General features: G+C 41.9%; 1 protein-coding gene across 2 annotated transcripts in view; it reads right to left on the bottom strand.

Annotated features, from left to right (window-relative positions):
* Nucleotides 1–14,886, bottom strand: part of LOC124046462 (feline leukemia virus subgroup C receptor-related protein 2-like) — a 30,408-nt gene extending 15,522 nt beyond the window's left edge. For both annotated transcript variants that reach the window (XM_046366851.1, XM_046366850.1), the window contains exons 1-2: nucleotides 13,937–14,886; nucleotides 1,365–1,506 (exon numbers count right to left, since the gene is read on the bottom strand). In XM_046366851.1, the coding sequence (XP_046222807.1) occupies nucleotides 1,365–1,506; nucleotides 13,937–14,533 (739 nt within the window). In that variant the 5' untranslated portion in view covers nucleotides 14,534–14,886. The remainder of the gene's footprint in view (nucleotides 1–1,364; nucleotides 1,507–13,936) is intronic.
* Between the last annotated feature and the right edge of the window lie 8,109 nt (nucleotides 14,887–22,995).

Genomic DNA, 22,995 nt, shown 5'->3' on the forward strand with positions numbered 1-22,995 from the left:
TTCAATAGGTATCAGATATCTTACAGCACTCAGCTAACAGAGGGCTTCAATAGGTATCAGATACTGCATCTTACAGCATCCAGCTAACAGAGGGCTTCAATAGGCGTCAGATATCTTACAGCACTCAGCTAACAGAGTGATTCAATAGGTATCAGATACTGCAGATACCGTACCAAGAGAGGCATAGGTTGTCTCTGAATTTTCTTGGAAGATTATCTGGTTTACTGATCCAGAACTAGAGGGCTACGGGCTGTAAACATGCTTATGTTTTCCCACAGAGCAGTCTGGGGAGATAGAAAGGGCCTTGTCTTATCCTGTGTTCAGTTTGATCAATTCGTTAACTCGCTACTCAATACTGTCTGCTGACACCGGAGGAGAGTTTCATTTCCCAATAGTCAAGAAAAGATAAATAATGGCAGGTCAGGCAGTGAATCCCCGTTCTTCATCTAAGGCTAGGTTCCATGTCTAAGCTTGCCCAATGTGCCTCTTTCAACAAAACATTGGGAAGCCCCAAAACAGAAGTGGGATGACCTGGTTTGTGTGATGAAATAAAAAATTCCTTAAAAAGGCAGTTCAGCGGTTTTAACTGAGGGTAATTGCAGAAGTCATGAACACTGGACAAACATAGGTTACTGAAGTCCGTGTGACTCATGTGAATACCTCTCTATCTATCCTACCGTGTCATCACTCTGAGAAAGTGTCAGTCATTAAACAGAGTCTAGGGGGGCAAAGGAATCACTCTATACTAGACCTCTCAACGTCCCTACTCCGTTTTAATATCACAACTAAAGAGATCTCGGTCAATTACAGCGATCGCAGCCCTGCCACAGCGAGTGAGTGAAGAGACGTTAGGTGGTCTGTTCAGAGCACATCTCAACACACACTAATCCCTGAGACTGCTGACCTATCCACCAACCCTGCCAGGAGAACATGACAGCCAGGGACAAATAGATATCCAGGACAGGAGACTACAGAACCAATGGTAAGCCCCAGAGATGCAATGCTGCAATGTAATTGTATTCCAACTGCCAAAGCAGAGCTATGTGTCCCCGTTGAAATAATCTTACAATGAAGCAAGTTGGAAACCAAATCTCTTCGGCACAAGGTTATGAACTGAGGCTCTATTTGTCCTCTACCAAGAGTGAACTATGAGTTGTTGTGACATCGACAATGTTAGGGGATAGGTCATTCTGGCCCCTCATATTGGCATTATAATGAATTCAACACCTTAAGGCTCATAATGACAAAGAGTTATACATTATAATTGGGATTAGTTTAGAAAGGAGTGACTCTACTGGCCAACTCTATGTGTTAGCCACAGGATGTACTGTGCATAAGACTGGCCATTTTCCCTCGGGACATACTGAAGACCACGAGGATGAAGATCACGGTGGCCACTCCAGCAGTGATGTAGAACATGATGCTGATGTGGTATGCCAGCTCGTCTATATTGTCAACATTTGGCACGAGGATGGGCGGCACCAGGAAGCCAATGGCAATGCCCAACTGTGAGTGAGGGAGACAAAAATACATGATCATTCAATGACTCCTCCCCTCACACCTACAGACATATAAAACAAAGCTTGGAAAAAGGGATCATAACCAAGGCATAAAAGAAAACACATATGACATATTTAAAATAACTTCCAGTGCTTCCCTGCTTTGCATATCAAAAACAAATATACACACTAAAATGTTAAGGTGTTTAAACAGTCCTACAGTTTATGGAAGAAATGATGCGTAGTTGGCCTTGACCTATTTCCATATTATTCTAGCATTGTGCAATCTACCTACAATGCATATACAGTTGAAGTCGGAAGTTTACATACACCTTAACCAAATACATTTAAACTCAGTTTTTCACAATTCCTGACATTTAATCCTAGTAAAATTTCCGTCTTAGGTCAGTTAGGATCACCCCTTTTATTTTAATGTGAAATGTCAATAATAGTATGATTTATTTCATCTTTTTTTATTTCATCATATTCCCAGTGGTTCAGAAGTTTACATGCACTCAATTAGTACTTGGTAGCATTGCCTTTAATTTGTTTAACTTGGGTCAAATTTTTGGGGTAGCCTTCCACAAGCTTCCCACAATAAGTTGGGTGAATTTTGACCACTTTCTTCTGACAGAGCTGGTGTAACTGAGTCAGGTTGGTAAGCCTCCTTGCTCGCACACACTTTTTCAGTTCTGCCCACACATTTTCTATAGGATTGAGGTCAGGGCTTTGTGATGGCCACTCCAATACCTTGACTTTGTTGTCCTTAAGTCATTTTGCCACAACTTTGGAAGTATTCCTGGGGCGGCAGGGTAGCCTAGTGGTTAGAGTGTTGGACTAGTAACCGCAAGGTTGAATGTTGTTCTGCCCCTGAACAGGCAGTTAACCCACTTTTTCAGTTCTGCCCGCAAATTTTCTATAGGTTTGAAGTCAGGGCTTTGTGATGGCCGTCATAGAAAATAAGAATTTGTTCTTAACTTGCCTAGTTAAATAAAGGTAAAATAAGTAAATGCTTGGGGTAATTGCCCATTTGGAAGACCCATTTGTGACCAAGCTTTAACTTCCTGACTGATGTTGCTTCAATATATATAATTTTACTCCCTCATGATACCATCTATTTTGTGAAGTGCACTAGTCCCTCTTGCAGCAAAGCACCCCCACAACATGATGCTGCCACCCCCATGCTTCACGGTAGGGATGGTGTTCTTCAGCTTGCAAGCCTCCCCCTTTTTCCTCCAAACATAACAATGGTCATTATAGCCAAACAGTTCTATTTTTGTTTCATCAGACCAGAGGACATTTCTCCAAAAAGTACGATCTTTGTCCCCATGTGCAGTTGCAAACCGTAGTCTATTTTTTTCATGGCGGTTTTGGAGCAGTGGCTTCTTCCTTGCTGAGCGGCTTTTCAGGTTATGTTGATATAGGACTCATTTTACAGTGGATATAGATACTTCTGTACCCGTTTCCTCCAGCATCTTCACAATGTCCTTTGCTGTTGTTCTGGGATTGATTTGAACTTTTCGCACCAAAGTACGTTCAACTCTAGAAGACAGAACACGTCTCCTTCCTGAGCGGTATGACGGCTGCCTGGGCCCACAGTGTTTATACTTGCGTACTATTGTTGGTACAGATGAACGTGGTACCTTCATCAATTACTTGTTTATTATTTAACCCCCTGTTCTACATGTTGTATTTGTGAGTGATTGTTTGTTGTATTGTGGTCCATATTGTGTGGCCGTGTGTATTACGTGCTAAGTTTGAATTTCTGAGTAAAGTATTTTATTACTTCAAATCCGCTGTCTTGCGCCTGACTCATCTCAACAGCTACACACAGACTCCTTTACAGTAGGCCTTGAAATACATCCACAAGTACACCTCCAATTGACTCAGAAACTTCTAACGCCATGACATCATTTTCTGGAATTTTCCAAGCTGTTTAAAGGCACAGTCAACTTAGTGTATGTACACTTGTTATGCATGTTATTGAAATCAAAATACTACTCATATTACAGAGCAAGCGGTAAAGCTTCATATGACTCCAACTTTTGCTTTGTAACACCTACAGATGAAACATTATGAAGTCTTAAAGGAGGCTTCGGTAAAGCTATAATGTCACAAATATTCCAACTTCAATCAATTCTTTCTCAATAACTATAAGATACAAATGTCAAATACAAATCACTAATACCCCCCCTACCACATGCTAAAGTCACACTCAAGCTCTTATGTCAGGGACTTGGACTTAAACAACAGTGGAGATGATGCAAACTTATATTTACGTTCTTGACCATGTGAGACTCATAGTACGCTACGCTTAGACTAGACCTTCTATGTTTTTACTGTTCTACATCAGGCGCTGCCAGACTTTATCACTGCCCCCCACGCACACGTCTATTTCTATAGGCACAAGCACTGTTCATGACACAAACTGTTCACGCCGCTCTTGTTGGTGGAGAGGATTTTCCAGGCTTAAAGCTTATTGACTGCAATTCTACACCTTTTGTCACAGGGTGCAAAGAGGATTTTGCCGTTTTAAAGCACATTTTCTTGCAATTCTATACATTTTGCCATGTGATATTTGAATGGAAAAAATACAACAATATCCATTGGCAAAAAAAAACTAAATAAAAACACATTAGCTGACATGGGCTAGTTGATCTGGATATTTCTGACCAGTTATAAATATCTCTCTATGGTATACAATGACTAACATGACAAGAGGAACTGATGATGCACTGCCCAATTTTGAAATTGCACATTGTGCATTATACTATTACAACTTTCAAGAGTAAGTTTAAAGTTCCTTGAAAAAATTAACAAAAATAATTGGGGGGGGGGGACCCCCACTCCCCCCCTGCAAATCCCTCATGCTCCCCCTAGGGGGGTGTGCCTCACAGTTTGGGAACCACTGTACTACATGATCTGCCCAGCCAGTTCACCAGTGTTGAATGAACATACACGATCCAAATATTCTACAATAGACCTTAAGAAAAGATGCTCCTCATATGACCTTCTTGTGATATCCAGCAGTTAGGGCAGAGTACCCTGCACATTGACTCGGTACCGGTACTCCTTGTATGTAGCTTTGTTATTTTGTAGTGTTACTATTTGTTTTTACGTTTTTTTTAACCCTGCATTGTTGGGAAAGGGCTTGTAAGTAAGCATTTCACGTTAAAGATGTCAGTAGCTTCTGAAGTGTGGAAACACTTTGTTGCTTTTATGAATTTTCTTTTGTTGCGATTGCTGCGTGCTACTTGTTGCATGTCCTATGTTGCTCTGCATGTGCTTACTGATCATAGTAATATTAATTAATTAATTTTTTACCCCTTTTTCTCCCCATTTTTGTGATATCCAGTTGGTGGTTACAGTCTTATCTAATCGCTGCAACTCCCATACTGATTCAGGAAAGGCAAAGGTCTAGAGCCATGCGTCCTCTGAAACACAACCCTGCCAAGACGCACTGTTTGATTAACCAGGAAGCCAGCCACACCAATGTGCCGGAGGAAACACCGTCCAACTGGCGACCGTGTCAGTGCACGGCCCGCCGCAGGAGTCGCTAGAGCGCGATGGGACAAGGACATCATGGCCGGCCTAACCCTCCCCTAACCCGGACGACGCTGGGCCAATTGTGCGCCGCCTCATGGGTCTCCCGGTCTCGGCCTGCTGCGACACAACCCAGGATAAAACCCGGACCTGCAGTGATGCCTCTAGCACTGCAATGCAGTGACTTAGACCGCTGCGCCACTCGGGAGGCACTCACTGCTCATTGTTTATCTGTATTGTTATTGTAATTGTTTTTAATAACCTGCCCAGGCACTGCGATTGAAGGTTAGCCAGCTGGCTAAAACCAGCACTTTTACTGAAAAGTTGATTAATGTGCACCGTCCCTGTAAAATAAAATAAACTCAAAGTCTACACCTGTTGTATTTGGCGCATATGACAATTTTTAAAATTTGATTTCAGTTATTGGGCATAGCCTCAGTGTTCGTGGCGTAAATAGGGTCTTCTAATGCCAGATCACATTACATCATCTGTCTTGAGCATTACCTCAACGGAGCATAAACTCAAACCTCAGCCAGTTTATTTTCAATCTTTGTTATTATCAGCCAATGACTCCGTGGTACCCTGACCTCAAATGGTAGAGCATGTACTGACGAAATTGGCTAATAATATGTATAATAAAGTTGACCATGAAACCTGGACAACAAAAGCAGATCCAAACCCTGTTTTGTATTGGATGCTGCAGTGTGAGTGTCATTTCATGATCCAGTGAAAACGTGATGCTAAAAGTTATGAGGTCAGGTCACTTGTGAAAATGTCACTAAATGTCCTTTCTTTTCAGGAATGGCCAGAGATATGGGCCTGAAGAGACTTTCATATGTCCAGTTTGGCAGCATGAGTAAAATGGTTGTGAACTTCTGTCACAGCACCTGCTAGTGCAGAACGAGAAACCCAGAGACCTCCACGCAACATGACAAAGGTTTCCTTTCATGTTTCAAAATAATGCAATGATTTGACCTCGGGTAAACAAATAACCCTCATATACAATTCGATTTCTGAGAAGTTAATGTCATTAATATATTGTTCACGGGATGGGATCCTAATGTCTTTCACAGACCAGAAATGAGGATCCCCTCTGAACTGAATCATAGCACCAGTTAAAAACGTCTTATTTGCTGGGTTTTATAGATATTAAACAGACTGCCAGAGATGCCTGAACTAAGACCCCATACAACCCTTGTGCGGCAATGTGGCAACACAATCCTCAACATAACACGGCACAAACAACACAATATACAGGACAAACATCCGTGTAAATGATTCATACCACAACGAACATTTTAATAAAAATAAAAAAGGATTAACTGAGAATTGGAAACTGTAATCAGACATTCAAAATAAACATTGTAAAGGGTAAACAGAAAATGGCATGGATGCCAAGTCTTCCCAAAATAATTTACCAATAAAAAATAATTGTAAAATTTTTTATTTTTTTAAAATCTTTCGCCTCTCTGTGTTTCATAAAGGTCCTTCAATTTACAAGAGGCTGAATGTATCTCACCGGGGAAAGCATTCGAGAAAGAAAACAGCGCCCCTCTGTCTCAGTATGTATAGCGTATCTATGATGATGTCTAATCAAAAAGAGTATGACATTATTGCTGCCCGTAGCATTGAATACAAGGAAACCAGCGAGTATTTGGCCTCCCTTGATATATTTTTTTATAATAGCCAATCAGCATTGAGTTAAACTGAATGAGCTCAGCTGTGATTTGAACCCTAACCCTAGCCAATGATTATAACAGTGATTCTGATCCAACCATAAATCCATAAATTGTGCCCCTGGCCTGAGAGGATGGAAGTTCAACATGTAGCTAGATGTAGTATGCTAATGTTAACTAGCTGTCCGGCGCATCGTTGCCCATGAGTTAGGCTAGCGAGGAAGCATTTTAGCCAGGTAGCCTAGGGATTCGAACCTGGTATTCTGTACACCAGAAAGACATCTTAGCCTGCTAAGCCAAAGCCTATAGGCAATTTATCTTGAGAAGCTAATTACATTTTTCTGGTCTCAGGCAAAGTTACTCATCACGTGTGTGTTCACCAAACCACTTCATCCTGGTTAGTTGTTTTCATGTTGAGTAACCTTGCCTGATACCTGAAGAGTTACATTGGCTATAGGCTTTGGTTTAGCGAACTAATGTGCTTTTCTGATGTGACACTTGTTCGAACCCTGTCATTCACATTTGTTCTGTTGCTCAAGTGGGTTTTTATGAGGAAAAAGAGGTCCAAGGATGGGGATTTGTAACTGAGGTGGTTCAGGTACCACACATGATTGATGAGTAGGCCTAACCTTGCCTGAGACCTAAAGAATTGTTTTGGCACCCTGTGTGTTGGTTACACAAGTCTAAAATCTATTTACAGAGAGCTCGACATGGCTAGGATGTACTACTACATGAGGTGTGGTGTTGCTCTCCTCGTTCAAGCCTCCAAGAAAATCTGGGTTGCTTAATATAAGCAATTTGAAATGATTTACTTTTGATGCTTAAGTATATTTTAGCAATTACATTTACCTTTGATACTCAAGTATATTTAAAACCAAATACTTTTAGACTTTTACTCAAGTAGTATTTTACTGGGTGACTCATTTTCTATTAAGGTATTTTTACTTTTAAGTAAGTATGACAATTGGGTACTTTTTCCACTACTGGCATCAATCCAGTGGCCATTTTGCAAACTCCATATCATGTGCGCTACAGAAACCCTGCTAACCAAACAACAGTGCTAGGTGAATGCACAGTTGAATTACAGGGTAACTACACTCAAAAATCTACATTTAGTTGATTTTTCCCCAGACTTTGAAAGTGGTCTCCAGATGTGGTTTAAGCTTTGTTGTGGACTTAAAACATCCAAAATTGTTGTTGTTTTTATGAGAAAAGTGTGACTTTGAAAGTGAAAACCTGAAGAAAAAAAAGAAAAAATCAGAAACCTGTGTATTTCAGACTTAGTTGACAGCCTCATTTATCTATTTCAATAGTAGTTCTACTATTTGCCTACTTGCACAGTACAGCTTGGATTGGCCTGACTGTGAAAGACCAATATGGGATTGATCATTTTAAGTTATTCAGAGTGTATGTCAGAGTTTGTCATAGAATTCTTGACACAGGGCACCTTTCCTTGACCGGGTGGTCTGTTTAAGAAATTTTGGGCAAAATTAGAGTATGCCCACTTCTCCAGGCACCACTGCTATATAATGTAGCCTGTCATAAAACGACAAGTTGTGTTCTACTTATTGTGGGTTATATGTCTATTTGTGTACATTTTTCAACTAAACACAAGACACATCTTATGATTATGTATATATGACTGTAGGGCCAGACCCAGTCCATATTATATTCAAGTCAAAAGAAAAGCTGTCTATAGCTCTCATGGGATTGAGCACAGTGGAAAATTGCAATGGTATACTGCCCCTTCAGTCTCTGCTATGTCCTATACAACTGCTGATCATAAACCTTTAACTGAAAAGGAGAAGGAACAACTTCCCAGCAAGCTTGAAGCCCGACCAACACCATCCTTTTTATGTAAACTGAGACTAAAACTACAAATGCATTCCAAATAGGCCATGTAAAGATTGTTCGTTAAAAAGTAAGCCTGCTATTAAGCTTATCCACATATGCAATAAAGGAAAGAAAGAATTTTTTTTTTAAATATCTGCTATTTGAAATATAGCTGAATATTAGGATAGATTTCAGTCTCAAAGTCAACAGTGAAGTGGCAACTCCGGGATGCTGGCCTTCTAGGCAGAGTTCCTCAATCCAGTATCTGTGTTCTTTTGCCCATCTTAATCTGTAAATTTTTACTGACCAGTCTGAGATATGTCTTTTTCTTTGCAGCTCTGCCTAGAAGGCCAGCATCCCAGAGTTGCCTCTTCACTGTTGACGTTGAGACTGGTGCTTCGCGGGTACTATTTAATGAATCTGTTGAGGACTTGCGAGGTGTCTGTTTCTCAAACTAGACACTCTAATGTACTTGTCCTCTTACTCAGTTGTGCACCGGGGCCTCCCACTCCTCTTTCTATTCTGGTGAGAGCCAGTTTGTGCTGTTCTGTGAAGGGAGTAGTACACAGCGTTGTACGAGATCTTAAGTTTCTTGGTAATTTCTCGCATGGAATAGCCTTCATTTCTCAGAACAAGAATAGACTGACGAGTTTCAGAAGAAAGTTATTTGTTTCAGGTAATTTTTTACCTGTAATCGGACCCACAAATGCTGATGCACCTGATAGTCAACTAGTCTAAAGAAGGCCAGTTTGATTTCTTATTTAATCAGAAAAACAGTTTTCAGCTGTGCTAACATAATTGCAAAAGAGTTTTCTAGCAAGCCTTTTAAAATGATAAACTTGGATTAGCTAACACAACGTGCCATTGGAACACAGGAGTGATGGTTGCTGATAATGGGCCTCTGTACGCCTATGTAGATATTCCATTAAAAATCAGCCGTCTCCAGCTAAAATAGTAATTTACAACATTAACAATGTCTACATTGTATTTCTGATCAATTTGATGTTATTTTAATGGACAAAAAATGTGCTTATCTTCCAAAAACAAGGACATTTCGAAGTGTCCCCAAACTTTTGAACGGTAGTGTATATATTGTTTTGCATAAGTATAATACAGGAAGGCACAATTTATAGTCCAATATTTACACATGTTTTTGGAAGGGGGGTTGTTTGCACGTATTACAATTGTACAGTGTTTAGCAATTATAATAAGAGTGTCATGACGCTGGCCTGGGGGTAGGTTTATGACAGTCATAAATACCCCTCCCCCCTTTTTCCTCTCTCTACCCTACTGATGTGTCTATTGAAAATCTCTTGGTTAACATAGAGATTCTGGGAACATCAGAAGGTGAGGGGAAATTAACCATATTTTGGTAACCGAACCAGTTGAACATATGCGCTGGTACATAATGAATATGATGTCAGTTCGGTTGTCATCTGATACATTCTCATTAATGATAGGATGACTTAAACACTACAGTGGAAAGTCTACACATTATAGTTATCAGATTCACATGGAATTGTTGTGCAATTTAAATGTTTGAATATGAAATTATTTGTGATGGGATGAAATGTGATTTTAGCTTCTAAAATGTGAGAATTGGGTTTCTATGAGTGAATTAAAAAGGGGAAAACGAATTAGGCCCAACTCAGTGGCCCGCCCACGTGAAGAGACATTGGTTATAACCAATGAAACACGCCCTCCTCACCCTTCCTATATTAAGCCTTGACGTCAATATAACCTCCTGTTCCGAGGACGTGAGGACTACGGTTCATACGTTAAAAAGGACTAACATGTCAACTACAGAACTAAGCCAACCTCAGCGTGAGCTTTCGTTGTGAATGGTATGAACTTTGAACTCTTATTCACTAAAGAAGTGAGACATCCCAGCCGTTGAGTTAGCAACATCAGCTAAAAATGTGGGCTACGAAAGGACAGACAGCGTATCCCGTCTACTACCCAACGACGACACTACAACATTTCCCGTTCCCCACCAGAGACACTCTTCAAAGGACAAAGGACTCTGTTGGGCAACACGGCCATCCATCTACCACCAACCTATTGAAGCGCAGCTCAGAGTAAATATTTATTGCATTTTCCTTTTCCAAATGGGCGGTAATTTAGAATACATAGGATATTGTATTTACGATATCACAGCTTCACACTTTGTTCTTCAGTCTTCCCACTCTTTCACTCAAACCCAACCCACTTTCCTTTGTGTAACCAGCTGTCATATATGTTCCGTCCGCTAGGGACATTTTCCTTTATGACATCATTTGTAATCAAGGTATGATTCATTCTGTGTATATGTAATTCAGTGTGATTGGTTACGTATTTAGTAAATAAGTAATTTAACCCAATTTTGTATTGCTGATTCAACTTGTTAGCCAGGGTTCGTGAAGATAACCAAGAATTTACAACTTTTAGATGAGACTGAAATAAGGTGACGATTAATATTAACTGCTATTGATGTAAAATATTACTTGGTCTTTAAGAGATTATTCGGAAGATAACAGCTCTATAAATATTATTTCGTGGTGCTCCGATTTTCTAGTTAATTACATTTACATGATTAGCTCAATCAGGTAATATTAATTACGGAGAAAGTATTTTATAGAATAGAATGTCTTTTCACTTAATCCGGCATAGCCAAAGATACAACAAGGGTCTGGTAGCAGCAGTTGTGATGTGTGTTTAGCATGAATGTGTGAGTGTATGTGTGTGTGCGTCCGTGTGTGCGTGCGTGTATGTGTGTATGGATGAGTGCATATCTGTGTGGGTGTGCACTTGAGTGAGTGCATGTGTGCTAAATTGCGGAGAGGCTGTGCAGGTGGTCAATCCAGTTCAGGTTTTCAGCAGTCTGATGGCTTGTAGATAGAAACTGTCTCCGAGCCTGTTGGTATCAGACCTCATGGTCCGATGTCGTCTGCCCGACAGTAAGGGAGAGAACAGCTCATGGCTGGAGTGAGTGGGGTCCTTGATCACGCTGCTGGCCTTCGTCAGGCACCGTTTCGAATAGATAGATGGGAGGGAGCACGGTGCCAGTGATGTCCTGGAATGTCTTCACCACCCACTGGAGTGTATGAAGTGTCTAATCTTTGGTTTTATCAATAATAGGCTAGTCTATTCGTTTCATAAAATATTTTAGCGGATTTCCTCATAAATACATAAAGGATTTTTAAAAGAGCGACAATTTAACATACCTGTAGAAAAGTAGCTGCATTAATGCATTAGGTGTGTATGCACACATGACTGTAAGTTGCTTTGGATAAAAGCGTCTGCTAAATGGCATACATTAAGTGTAGCCTACTGTACAGCTGCATAGCCTACTGTACAGCTGCATACACTGTACTGGCAGAAGATGGTGGAATTGTACCATGTCATTTCCCCTTACTTACCTTTATATTTTCACATTTTTCAGAGTTTTTCTTTGAATTCCATAAATTGCTGTAGTGACAGAATTCTCAAGAAACATAGCCAATCGTGTAAGATCCATTGAGTTGTATTAGAAAACATAACAGAAATACTTCTGAAATGTTTTGTCCATCATTCAGCTATAGAGATGCTCAATGTTGTGTATTTGACAGTTATGGTGATGACATATTGAAATGTGCTGCAATTTAGAAAAAGGTACACACAAAAATGTTGAAATGGTTTGACATGATGTCTTCTCATGGAGTTTCAAGATTTGTATGTTGCAATTTTCAGGTTAGCATTAGGGTATAACCTTTTATGTCAGTGTCTGTCTGAAACATTCTAAGCATGAGAGCTGAATTGTTTTAAAAAAAGTATACATATTCAAAGAGATCATCCATACAGAAAGGGCTACATCCCAAGGAGATGATTGGATAGGTAGGAAGATATGGGGTTGGAAAGATGTAGAGTTGAACTTGCAGGAGAAAAAAAAACTCCCCACCCTACTCAACACATTACGCACACACACACACACACACACACACACACACACACACACACACACACACACACACACACACACACACACACACACACACACACACACACACACACACACACACACACACACACACATACACACATACACACACACACACACATACACATACACATACACATACACATACACACACACACACATACACACATACACACATACACACACACACACACACACATACACACACACACACACACACACAAACACACACACACACACCAAAAAATACATATTTAATATTATTATTTGAGCACAAAGCTATACTGGTAACTAAGCTCAAACAGCATGTTTAGTATATCATTGTTATCAACTCAAACACTTAACCACAGGGCTACTTGAGTCATAAAAGTAGGCTAAATCAGATATATTTTAAATCCATACAAAAGTGAGCTCTGAAAAGAGACCATCCAGCAAAGAGGCTCACAAAGAACAAAATGCCTGCGGTTGGTTGGAAAGCTACTTTATTGGAGCAGTGGATGTGAAGCTGCCTATGAAAATCATCTCAGATCAGTTTTTAGGACATGCTTGTCACTATGCATGTAACTCACTATATGCCTGGATTAGTGAGTCCACAGGATCAGCAATATTAACCTCTAATGGAGAATAATATACAGCTCAAAAGGTATTATGAACATTCTTTCATAATCGCCAATAAATTGATTTGACTTTCATCATTTGCCTCAGCATTGTAAGTCTCAAATGGCCTCCAGTTTGAGGTTTGACTTCAACGTCGTTGGATACTGAATACAGGCATATTGCAGTAGTGTAATTATACATATTACATATTGCATTTAGAAGTCAACTACCCAATCTATAATTGGATTAATTGGGTGTTTTGAGGGAGGAAATAAGACAAATCTCGCCTTAAGAAGGGTTGTAGATACTTTCAGATCCAGATTGTGTTCACCGTGTCAGAACTTTATTAAAAGAGAATGCATGCTCAAGATGCTCTCAATGCTCAACAAAGCATCCATTGCAGAATGCCAGTAGCCTAGATCCATGTGTGAATGCATATGGATTGCTCTGGGCTAAATCATAACATGTTAACCACTTTCAACGTATGATCATTTGTCTAAACAACTTTTACATCTAAAATACCACAAAAAGTAAGGACCATCTCTTGATGGCCATTGGTCATACATGCCATACTGTAGGCCTATATGTCGTCTGAGCCAATGAACTGTCCAGTTTAAGACATTGAGATGTTCCTATTCATTATTCATTCATCATCTAAGATGTCAAATAATAAGTTACTTCTCCTCTAAGACCGACCTTTTTCAAAACACCAAATTTATGTGCAATCTTTATTTTGATCCGTCAATCAATATGTTAGGCGAATTAGAAACGAAATCAATCGCAACTCTTTTTAACGTAATAGGGAACCTTTGCTTGAGGTGGGAGAAACTCACCTGATTCCCAAAAACGCCGATGGAACAGGCGGTGGACACCTCTTCGGAACCAAACCAAACCGATGCCAGGCGGGAGGGCATCCCAAGGATGAAGACCTGGGATAGGGAACTTGCAAACTGTCCGAGCATCGTCACCCAAAATAAGTTTGACCTGACGCTGGCCACCTTGATCCATGTCCCAAGGCAATTAATTGCAGTGGCCATCAGTGCTATGAGCCGCAGTCCCTTTTTGTCCAAAAGCCAGGAGACAGGCCATATAAAAGGAATATAGGTCAACATATAGACCATTGACATCCAGTCAATGGTAAAAGAGTCCACATTGTAGAATTTCATAAAAATATTGTTGATTATTCCGTATTGGATCCATTGAAATGCGTTGCACAGGGAGTAACAGCTGAAAAGGAACACCATCACCCATCTCCTTTTGTATAAACGCGTGGTAGTTGAAGGCCTATTGTCCTGGTTCTCATTCGAGATGCTCGTACATTCAATTTGTTCCTCCATGTCCACGGATTTGGAAGGGTTCGTTTTCCTCAGATCCAGACCATTTTTCTCCTCTTTAATTGCTTTGTTATCAAAGTCAGGATTGTCGCCCATAATGACAACGTTTTTGGGTACCCTTGTGTACCTGCGCGCACTGTTAGTTTAGTCTACAGAAACTGCAACTTAAATTATTGTATTATTCAAAATGAGCACGCAGTGTAGGCTAACGCGCAACACATCTAAACTTTTTAAATGTGCAACTAACGTCAAAATGCTCGGTGAGCAATATCTTCTAACTAGCTATTAAAAAGCAGACAGCTGCAAGCCAAATAGTAAACCAGGGTATAATGTAGGCTAATGTTAAATATCATCTCTTATTATATAATGATACAAAGTTCCAAAACTTGAAATGGGGAATCATACATACAGCCTATGTTTCTCTTAACATAAGAATGTCCTGAATAGGTCGGTGATAGTGCTTTTGCTCAGAGGAAAATTCCAATCGGCTTATTATAACACCACGTGATGTCCAAACTCTATCTCCACCCTGATGGAAGTTGAACCAATCACAAGGAAAACTTCCGCACACGACGTGACTGACAGAACAAATTATAATTAGCATTTAATGACCCATATTGCTTCTTACAAACATGTTTCTTGCTAAATGTGACAATGAATTAATAAACAAACAGTGTACACAATTACAGTGGCGTCATTAGGCCTGGGCTTGAAGGGCTTCAGCCCAGATGCTTTTGATCAAGCCCTGAACCTTTTGGTGGTAAAAAAAACAACACACACACACACACATCACCTGTCCTATGCAGTATAAAATAAAACATTTTACCGACTAATTTTACCAGTGGACCGCTCATGTCCCTTGACCATTCCCCCACCCCTACAGCACCGGTTAGATGTCAATGTCATCACTCAGCAAAATGTCTGTCACTCAGTCAGTCTGCAGCATAGCACAGAGCAATTATGGATATTCAAAATGTATTCTTAAGGAGTGGCAAAAAGATGAGCAGGTTGAGGTTGAGGCAGCAGAGTTAGCCACAGGTTTTTGCAGGGTTGGTGGTAGCTAACAAGCTAGGCTCCCTCAGCATAAGGGTTGGCTAATGAAAATAAGCTAGCGTTAGCAGTCAGCATCCTTAAGCTATTAGCTGTCAGTCAGAGTTAATGAACAGTATATTTAGTGAATGGGCAAGCTAAGGATATTGATATAAGCAGTGGTGACTTGTCATTCAGGGTAGGTGGGGCAGAGCCACACATTTTTTGCAAAAACAGGCATGTTATTTTGTCATTAATACGTGTCACATACCAGTTTGCAAACAATGTAAAAAATCATATATATCATTGAGTTAATAAAGCCACATATAAACATGGTCTCTTTTTTTTCTTGAGTAATGCATGTCTGCAGCCTAGCTCAGTGCGTTCTGTTGTGGTCGGGCAAGCCAGCAGAAAATATGAAGCGTTACGTCGTGATTGGCTCAGTGTTCTGTCACTCAATAACCTGTTTTAGAGATAATGTAATCATCAAATATTGTAAGAGCTTTCATTGCCTGCTTATATGCCCACTTTGTTTAGCCTACAGTTCTAACTTGGTGTACAGGCAGAGCACTGTAACAACGGCCCATGTTCTGAAATATGTTGCTGTACATTTCAAAAGTGCTAAATAAATAGTTATATTGACGAACATTACGTTCGTCATAGCTCACTCATTGTCTTAATCAAAATTACAGATGGCCTCTTAGCCAATTGTCATCCCCTTATGACATAGTTTGTACATCTCAATTGTCAGTTGAACCACATTTGTTTAAGCAAGTCAGCTATATCAGCTATATATTTTTTAAAGGCAGTAAATGAGGCTGAATGAGCTGTTTTGCTGCCAGACAAGGCTCCACTGATAGCCAGGTGTAGCAGCGGTAAGATGTTGGGACTGCTGTTGGGACTCTGCTGTTGGGACTCTGCTGTTGGGACAGGCCCTAACAGTTTTTGGGCACCATTTGTCACCGTTGTAGTGCAATTCATGTATTGTTTAGTGTTGTGTTGTTTAGTGTTGTGTAAGAACAAATTCTTATTTTCAATGACAGCCTAGGAACAGTGGGTTAACTGCCTTGTTCAGGGGCAGAACAACTGATTTATAGCTGTTCAGGGGCAGAACGACAGACCTTGTCAGCTCGGGGATTCAAACTTGCAACCTTTCGGTTACTAGTCCAACACTCTAACCACTAGGCTACCCTTCCACCCCATATCTTCTGACAGTGACACAGTGCCGACCTGTGGACTGAAGCTGAACTTTACTACAACATTATATTTAACCCTGTTTAAAATTAGCAATGTTGAGGTAGAACTGACTAAATGAAATGAATCATAGAGGTCTTATAATCTATTCCATTCGACAGGTAAACATGCTGTCTGTTATTCCCATACAGGCTATCTTTTTTTATTTTTTTATTTAACCTTTATTTAACTAGGCAAGTCAGTTAAGAACAAATTCTTATTTACAATGACGGCCTAGGAACAGTGGGTTAACTGCCTTGATCAGGGGCAGAACGACTGATTTATAGCTATCTCACAACTATTTGGTTAAAAAAAACTGCCCATTAATCAATTGGTGAAATTATTTTATTGAGCTTTTATTTTTATTACTCTTTTTATTCACTTAGCTACTTACTTTTTCTATTGTTGTTGCATTGTCAACAAGGTACATGCTAGTAAGCATTTCATTGCATTGTGTACTCCATATACAGTGCATTCAGAAAACATTCAGACCCCTTCCCTTTTTCCACATTTTGTTACCTTACAGTCTTATTCTAAAATTGATTAAATAAATGTTTTCCTCATCAATCTACACACAATGCCCCATAATGACAAAGCGAAAACAGTTTTTCAGAAATGTTTGCAAATGTAATAAGTATTTAGACCCTTTCTACTCCTGTTTCCATTGATCATCCTTGAGATGTATCTACAACTTGATTGGAATAAATTCAATTGATTGGACATGATTTGGAAAGGCACACACCTGTCTATATAAGGTTCCACAGTTCACAGTGCATGTCAGAGAAAAAACCAAGCCATGTGGTAGAAGGAATTGTCCATAGAGCTCCGAGACATTGTGTCGAGGCACACATCTGGGGAAGGGTAAAATAAAATGTCTGCAGTATTGAAGGTCCCCAAGAACATAGTGGCCTTCATCATTCTTAAATGGAAGAAGTTTGGAACCACCAAGACTCATCCTAGGGCTGGCCACCCTGCCAAACTGAAAAATCGGGGGATGAGGGTCTTGATCAGGGAGGTGACCAAGAACGCGATGTTAACTCTGACAGAGCTCCAGAGTTCCTCTGTGGAGATGGGAGAACCTTCCAGAAGGACAACCATCTCTGCAGCACTCCACCAACCAGGCCTTTATGGTCGAGTGGCCAGACGGAAGCCACTCTTAGTAAAAGGCACATGACAGCCCGCTAGGAGTTTGCCAAAAGGCACCTAAAGACTCTCAGACCATGAGAAACAACATTCTCTGGTCTGATGAAATCAAGATTTTACTCTTTGACCTGAATGCCAGCGTCAAGTCTGGAGGAAACCTGACACCATCCCTATGGTGAAGCATGGTGGTGGCAGCATCATGCTGTGGGGATGTTTTTCAGCGGCAGGGACTGGGAGGCTTGTCAGGATTGCCAAAAGGCAAGGATTAGTAGTAATGGCGTCAGAGGGGATGGCTGCCATTTTAAGGGCTCCTAACCAACTGTGCTATTTTGTTAGTTTGTTTTTTTGCATCGTTTGTGACTTATTTTTTACATAATGTTACTCCTACCGTCTCACATGACCGAAAAGAGCTTCTGGACATCAGAACAGCGATAACTCACCTCAAACTAGACAAAGATTTGAGAGTCCGAAGCAAAGGATATACTGCTTTCTTGAGTCCAGGCCCAAATCCCTATCATTCACATGAAGAAAAGATGGAGAAAAAGGGGAAGGAGATCGGGTTGTGTTGCGTCTTGAGAATTCAGAGAAGTGTGAGTAAACCTGCACTGCCATCTGTACTATTGGCCAATGTGCAATCATTGGATAATACACTGGACAATCTACGATTAAGACTATCCTATCATCGGGACATTAAAAACTGTAATATCTTATGTTTTAACGAGTCGTAGCTGAACGACGACACGGATAATACTGAGCTGGCTGGGTTTTCCGTGCATCGGCAGGACAGAGCATCTGGTAAGACGAGGGGCGGGAGTGTGTGTCTATTTGACAATAATCGCTGGTGCTCGATGTCTAATATTAAAGAAATCTTGAGGTATTGCTCGTCTGAGGTAGAGTACCTTATGATAAGCTGTAGACCACACTATCTACTAAAAAACTTCTCATCTATATTATTCATAGCTGTCTATTTACCACCACAAACAGATGCTGGCACTAAGACCACACTCAATGAGCAGTATAAGGCCATTAGCAAACAAGAAAATGCTCATCCAGAAGCAGAGCTCCTATTGGCCATGGATTTTAATACAGGCAAACAAATCCGTTTTACCTGATTTCTACCAGCATGCCACGTGTAACCAGAGGAAAATAAACTCTAGACCACCTTCACTCCACACACAGAGACAAATACAAAGCTCTCCCTCACCCTCCATTTGGCAAATCTGACCATAATTCTATCCTCCTGATTCTTGCTTACAAGCAAAAATTGGTCAGATGATGCAGATGCTACGCTACATGACTGTTTTGCAAGCACAGACTGAAATATGTTCTGGAATTCATCCAATGCCATTGAGGAGTATACCACCTCACTCACCGGCTTCATCAATAAGTGCATCGACGAAGCCGTCACCACGGTGATCGTACGTACATATCCCAACCAGAAGCTATGGATTACAGGCCACATCCTCACCGAACTAAAGGCTAGAGATGCCACTTTCAAGGAGCAGGACACTAATCCGGACACTTATAAGAAATCCCGCTACGCCCTCAGACAAACCATCGAACATGGAAAACATCAAAACAGGAGTAAGACTGAATCCTACTACACTGGCTCTGACGCTCGTCAGATGGACTAGGGGGCGGCAGGGTAGCCTAGTGGTTAGAGCGCTGGACTAGTAACCGGAAGGTTGCAAGTTCAAACCCCCGAGCTGACAAGGTACAAATCTGTCGTTCTACCCCTGAACAGGCAGTTAACCCACTGTTCCTAGGCTGTCATTGAAAATAAGAATTTGTTCTTAACTGACTTGCATAGTTAATTAAAGGTAAAATATTTTGTAATTTTTTTAAATGGAGCAGGGCTTGAAAGTTAACCTGCACAAATGATTACCGCCCCGTAGCACTCTTGTCAGTAGCCATGAAGCGCTTTTAAAAGCTGGTCATGGCTCACATCAACACCATCATCCCGGAAACCCTAGACCCACTCCAATTCACATACTGCCCCAACAGCTCCACAGATGATGCAATTTCAATCGCACTCCGCACTGCCCTTTCCCACCTGGACAAAAGGAATACCTTTGTGAGAATGCTGTTCAGTGACTACAGCTCAGCGTTCAACACCATAGTGCCCACAAAGCTCATTACTAAGCTAAGGACCCTGGGACTAAACACCTCTTTCTGCAACTGGATCCTGTACTTCCTGATGGGCCACCACAGGTGGTAAGGGTAGGCAAGAAAACATATGCCACGCTGATCCTCAACAGCGAGGCCACTCAGGGGTGCGTGCCATGCCCCTCCTGTACTCCCTGTTCACCAAGGACTGCGTGGCCAAACATGACTCCAACACCATCATTAAGCTTGCTGACGACACAATAGTGGTAGGCCTGATCAACGACAACGATGAGAGAGCCTATAGAGAGGTCAGAGACCTGGCAGTGTGGTGTCAGGACAACAACCTCTCCCTCACTGTGAGCAAGACAAAGGAGATGATCGTGGACTACAGGAAAAGGAGGGCCGAACAGGCCCCCATTAACATTGACGGGACTGTAGTGGAGCGGGTCGAGAGTTTCAAGTTCCTTGGTGTCCACATCACCAAAGAACTATCATGGTCCAAACACACCAAAACAGTCGGGAAGAGGGCACGACAACACTTTTCCCCCCTCAGGAGACTAAAAAGATTTGGCATGGGTCCCTAAATCCTCAAAAAGTTCTACAGCTACACCATTGAGAGCATCCTGACCGGTTCCATCTCCACCTGGTATGGCAACTGTTCTGCATCTGACCAGAAGGCGCTGCAGAGGGTCAAGCATCATCCAGGACATATATACTAGGTGTCAGAGGAAGGCCCAAAAATGGTCAAATACTCCAGTCACCCAATTCATAGACTCTTCTCTCTGCTACCGCAGAGACTGCACCTATACTGACCTCGCCTTCTGGATGATAGAGGGGTGAACAGGCAATGGCTCGGGTGGTTGTTGTCCTTGATGATCTTGTTGGCCTTCCTGTGACATCGGGTGGTGTAGCTGTCCTGGAGGGCAGGTAGTTTTCACTACCCTGAGGTAGACCTCACTACCGTCTGGAGAGCCTTACAGTTATGGGAGGAGCAGTTACCGTTCCAGGCGGTGACACAGCCCGACAGGATGCTCTCGATTGTGCATCTGTAAAGTTTGTGAGTGTTTTTGGTGACGAGCCGAATTTCTTTAACCTCTTGAAGAGGTTGAAGGTTGAAGAGGTGCTGCTGTGCCTTCTTCACCACACTGTCTGTGTGGTTGGACCATTTCAGTTTGTTTGTGATGTGTACACTGAGGAACTTAAAACTTTCTACACTCTCCACTACTGTCCCATCGATGTGGATAGGGGGGTGCTCCCTCTGCTGTTTCCTGAAGTCCACGATCATCTCCTTTGTTTTGTTGACATTGAGTGTGAGGTTATTTTCCTGACACCACACTCCTAGGGCCCTCATCTCCTCCCTGTAGGCTGTCTCGTCGTTGTTGGTAATCAAGTCTACCACTGTAGTGTCGTCTACAAACTTGATGATTGAGTTGGAGGCGTGCATGGCCACACAGTCGTGGGTGAAAAGGGAGTACAGGAGAGGGCTGAGAATGCACCCTTGTGGGGCCCCAGTGTTGAGGATCAGCGGGGTGGAGATGTTGTTACTTACCCTCACAAGGCGGGTCGAGACCCAGTGTCTCGAGCTTGATGACGCGTTTGGAGGGTACTATGGTGTTAAATGCTGAGCTGTATTCGAAGAACAGCATTCTCACATAGGTATTCCTCTTGTCCAGATGGGTCAGAGCAGTGTGCAGTGTGATTGCGTCGTCTATGGACCTATTGGGGTGGTAAGCAAATTGGAGTGGGTCTAGGGTGTCAGGTAGGGTGGAGGTGATATGGTCCTTGACTAGCCTCTCAAAGCACTTCATGTTGACGGAAGTGAGTGCTACCGGGCGGTAGTCATTTAGCTCAGTTACCTTAGCTTTCTTGGGAACAGGAACAATGGTGGCCCTCTTGAAGCATGTGGGGACAGCCGACTGGGATAAGGTTTGATTGAATATCTCAATAAACACACCAGCCAGCTGGTCTGCGCATGCTCTGAGGATGCGGCTGGGGATGCCGTCTGGGCCTGCAGCCTTGCGAGGGTTGACACGTTTAAATGTTTTTCTCACGTCGGCTGCAGTGAAGGAGAGCCTGCAGGTTTTGGTAGCGGGATGTGTCAGTATTGTCCTCAAAGCGATTAAAGAAGTTGGTTAGTCTGTCTGGGAGCAAGACATCCTGGTCCGCGACGGGGCTGGTTTTCCTTTTGTAGTCCATGATTGACTGTAGACCCTGCCACATGCCTCTTGTGTCTGAGCCATTGAATTGCGACTCTACTTTGTCTCTATACTGACGCTTAGCTTGTTTGATTGCCTTGCGGAGGGAATAGCTACAATGTGTGTATTCGGTCATGTTTCCGGTCCCCTTGCCCTGTTTAAAAGCAGTGGTTCGTGATTTCAGTTTTGCGTGAATGCTGCCATCAATCCACGGTTTCTGGTTTGAGAATGCTTTAATAGACGCTGTGGGTACGACATGGCCGATGCACTTGCAACTAAACCCGCTCACCAACTCAGCGTATTCGTCAATGTTGTTGTTCGCCGCAATGCGGAACATATCCCCCTCTTCAAAGGGGGGGGGGGACACTCTAGACCCAAACTTCTACAGACCTATATCTATCCTACCCTGCCTTTCTAAGTTCTTCGAAAGCCAAGTCAAAAAACAGATTACCGACCATTTCGAATCCCACCGCGCCTTCTCCGCTATGCAATCTGGTTTCAGAGCTGGTCATGGGTGCACCTCAGCCACGCTCAAGGTCCTAAACGATATCTTAACCGCCATCGATAAGAAACAATACTGTGCAGCCTTATTCATTGACCTGGCCAAGAATTTTGACTCTGTCAATCACCACATCCTCATCGGCAGACTCGATAGCCTTGGTTTCTCAAATGGTTGCTTCGCCTGGTTCACCAACTACTTCTCTGATAGAGTTCAGTATGTCAAATTGGAGGGCCTGTTGTCCAGGCCTCTGGCAGTCTCTATGGGGGTGCCACAGGGTTCAATTCTTGGGCCGACTATCTTCTATGTATACATCAATGATGTCGCTCTTGCTGCTGGTGAGTCTCTGATCC

Source organism: Oncorhynchus gorbuscha, linkage group LG10 (assembly GCF_021184085.1).
Source record: "Oncorhynchus gorbuscha isolate QuinsamMale2020 ecotype Even-year linkage group LG10, OgorEven_v1.0, whole genome shotgun sequence".
NCBI classification, from domain to species: Eukaryota; Metazoa; Chordata; class Actinopteri; order Salmoniformes; family Salmonidae; genus Oncorhynchus; species Oncorhynchus gorbuscha.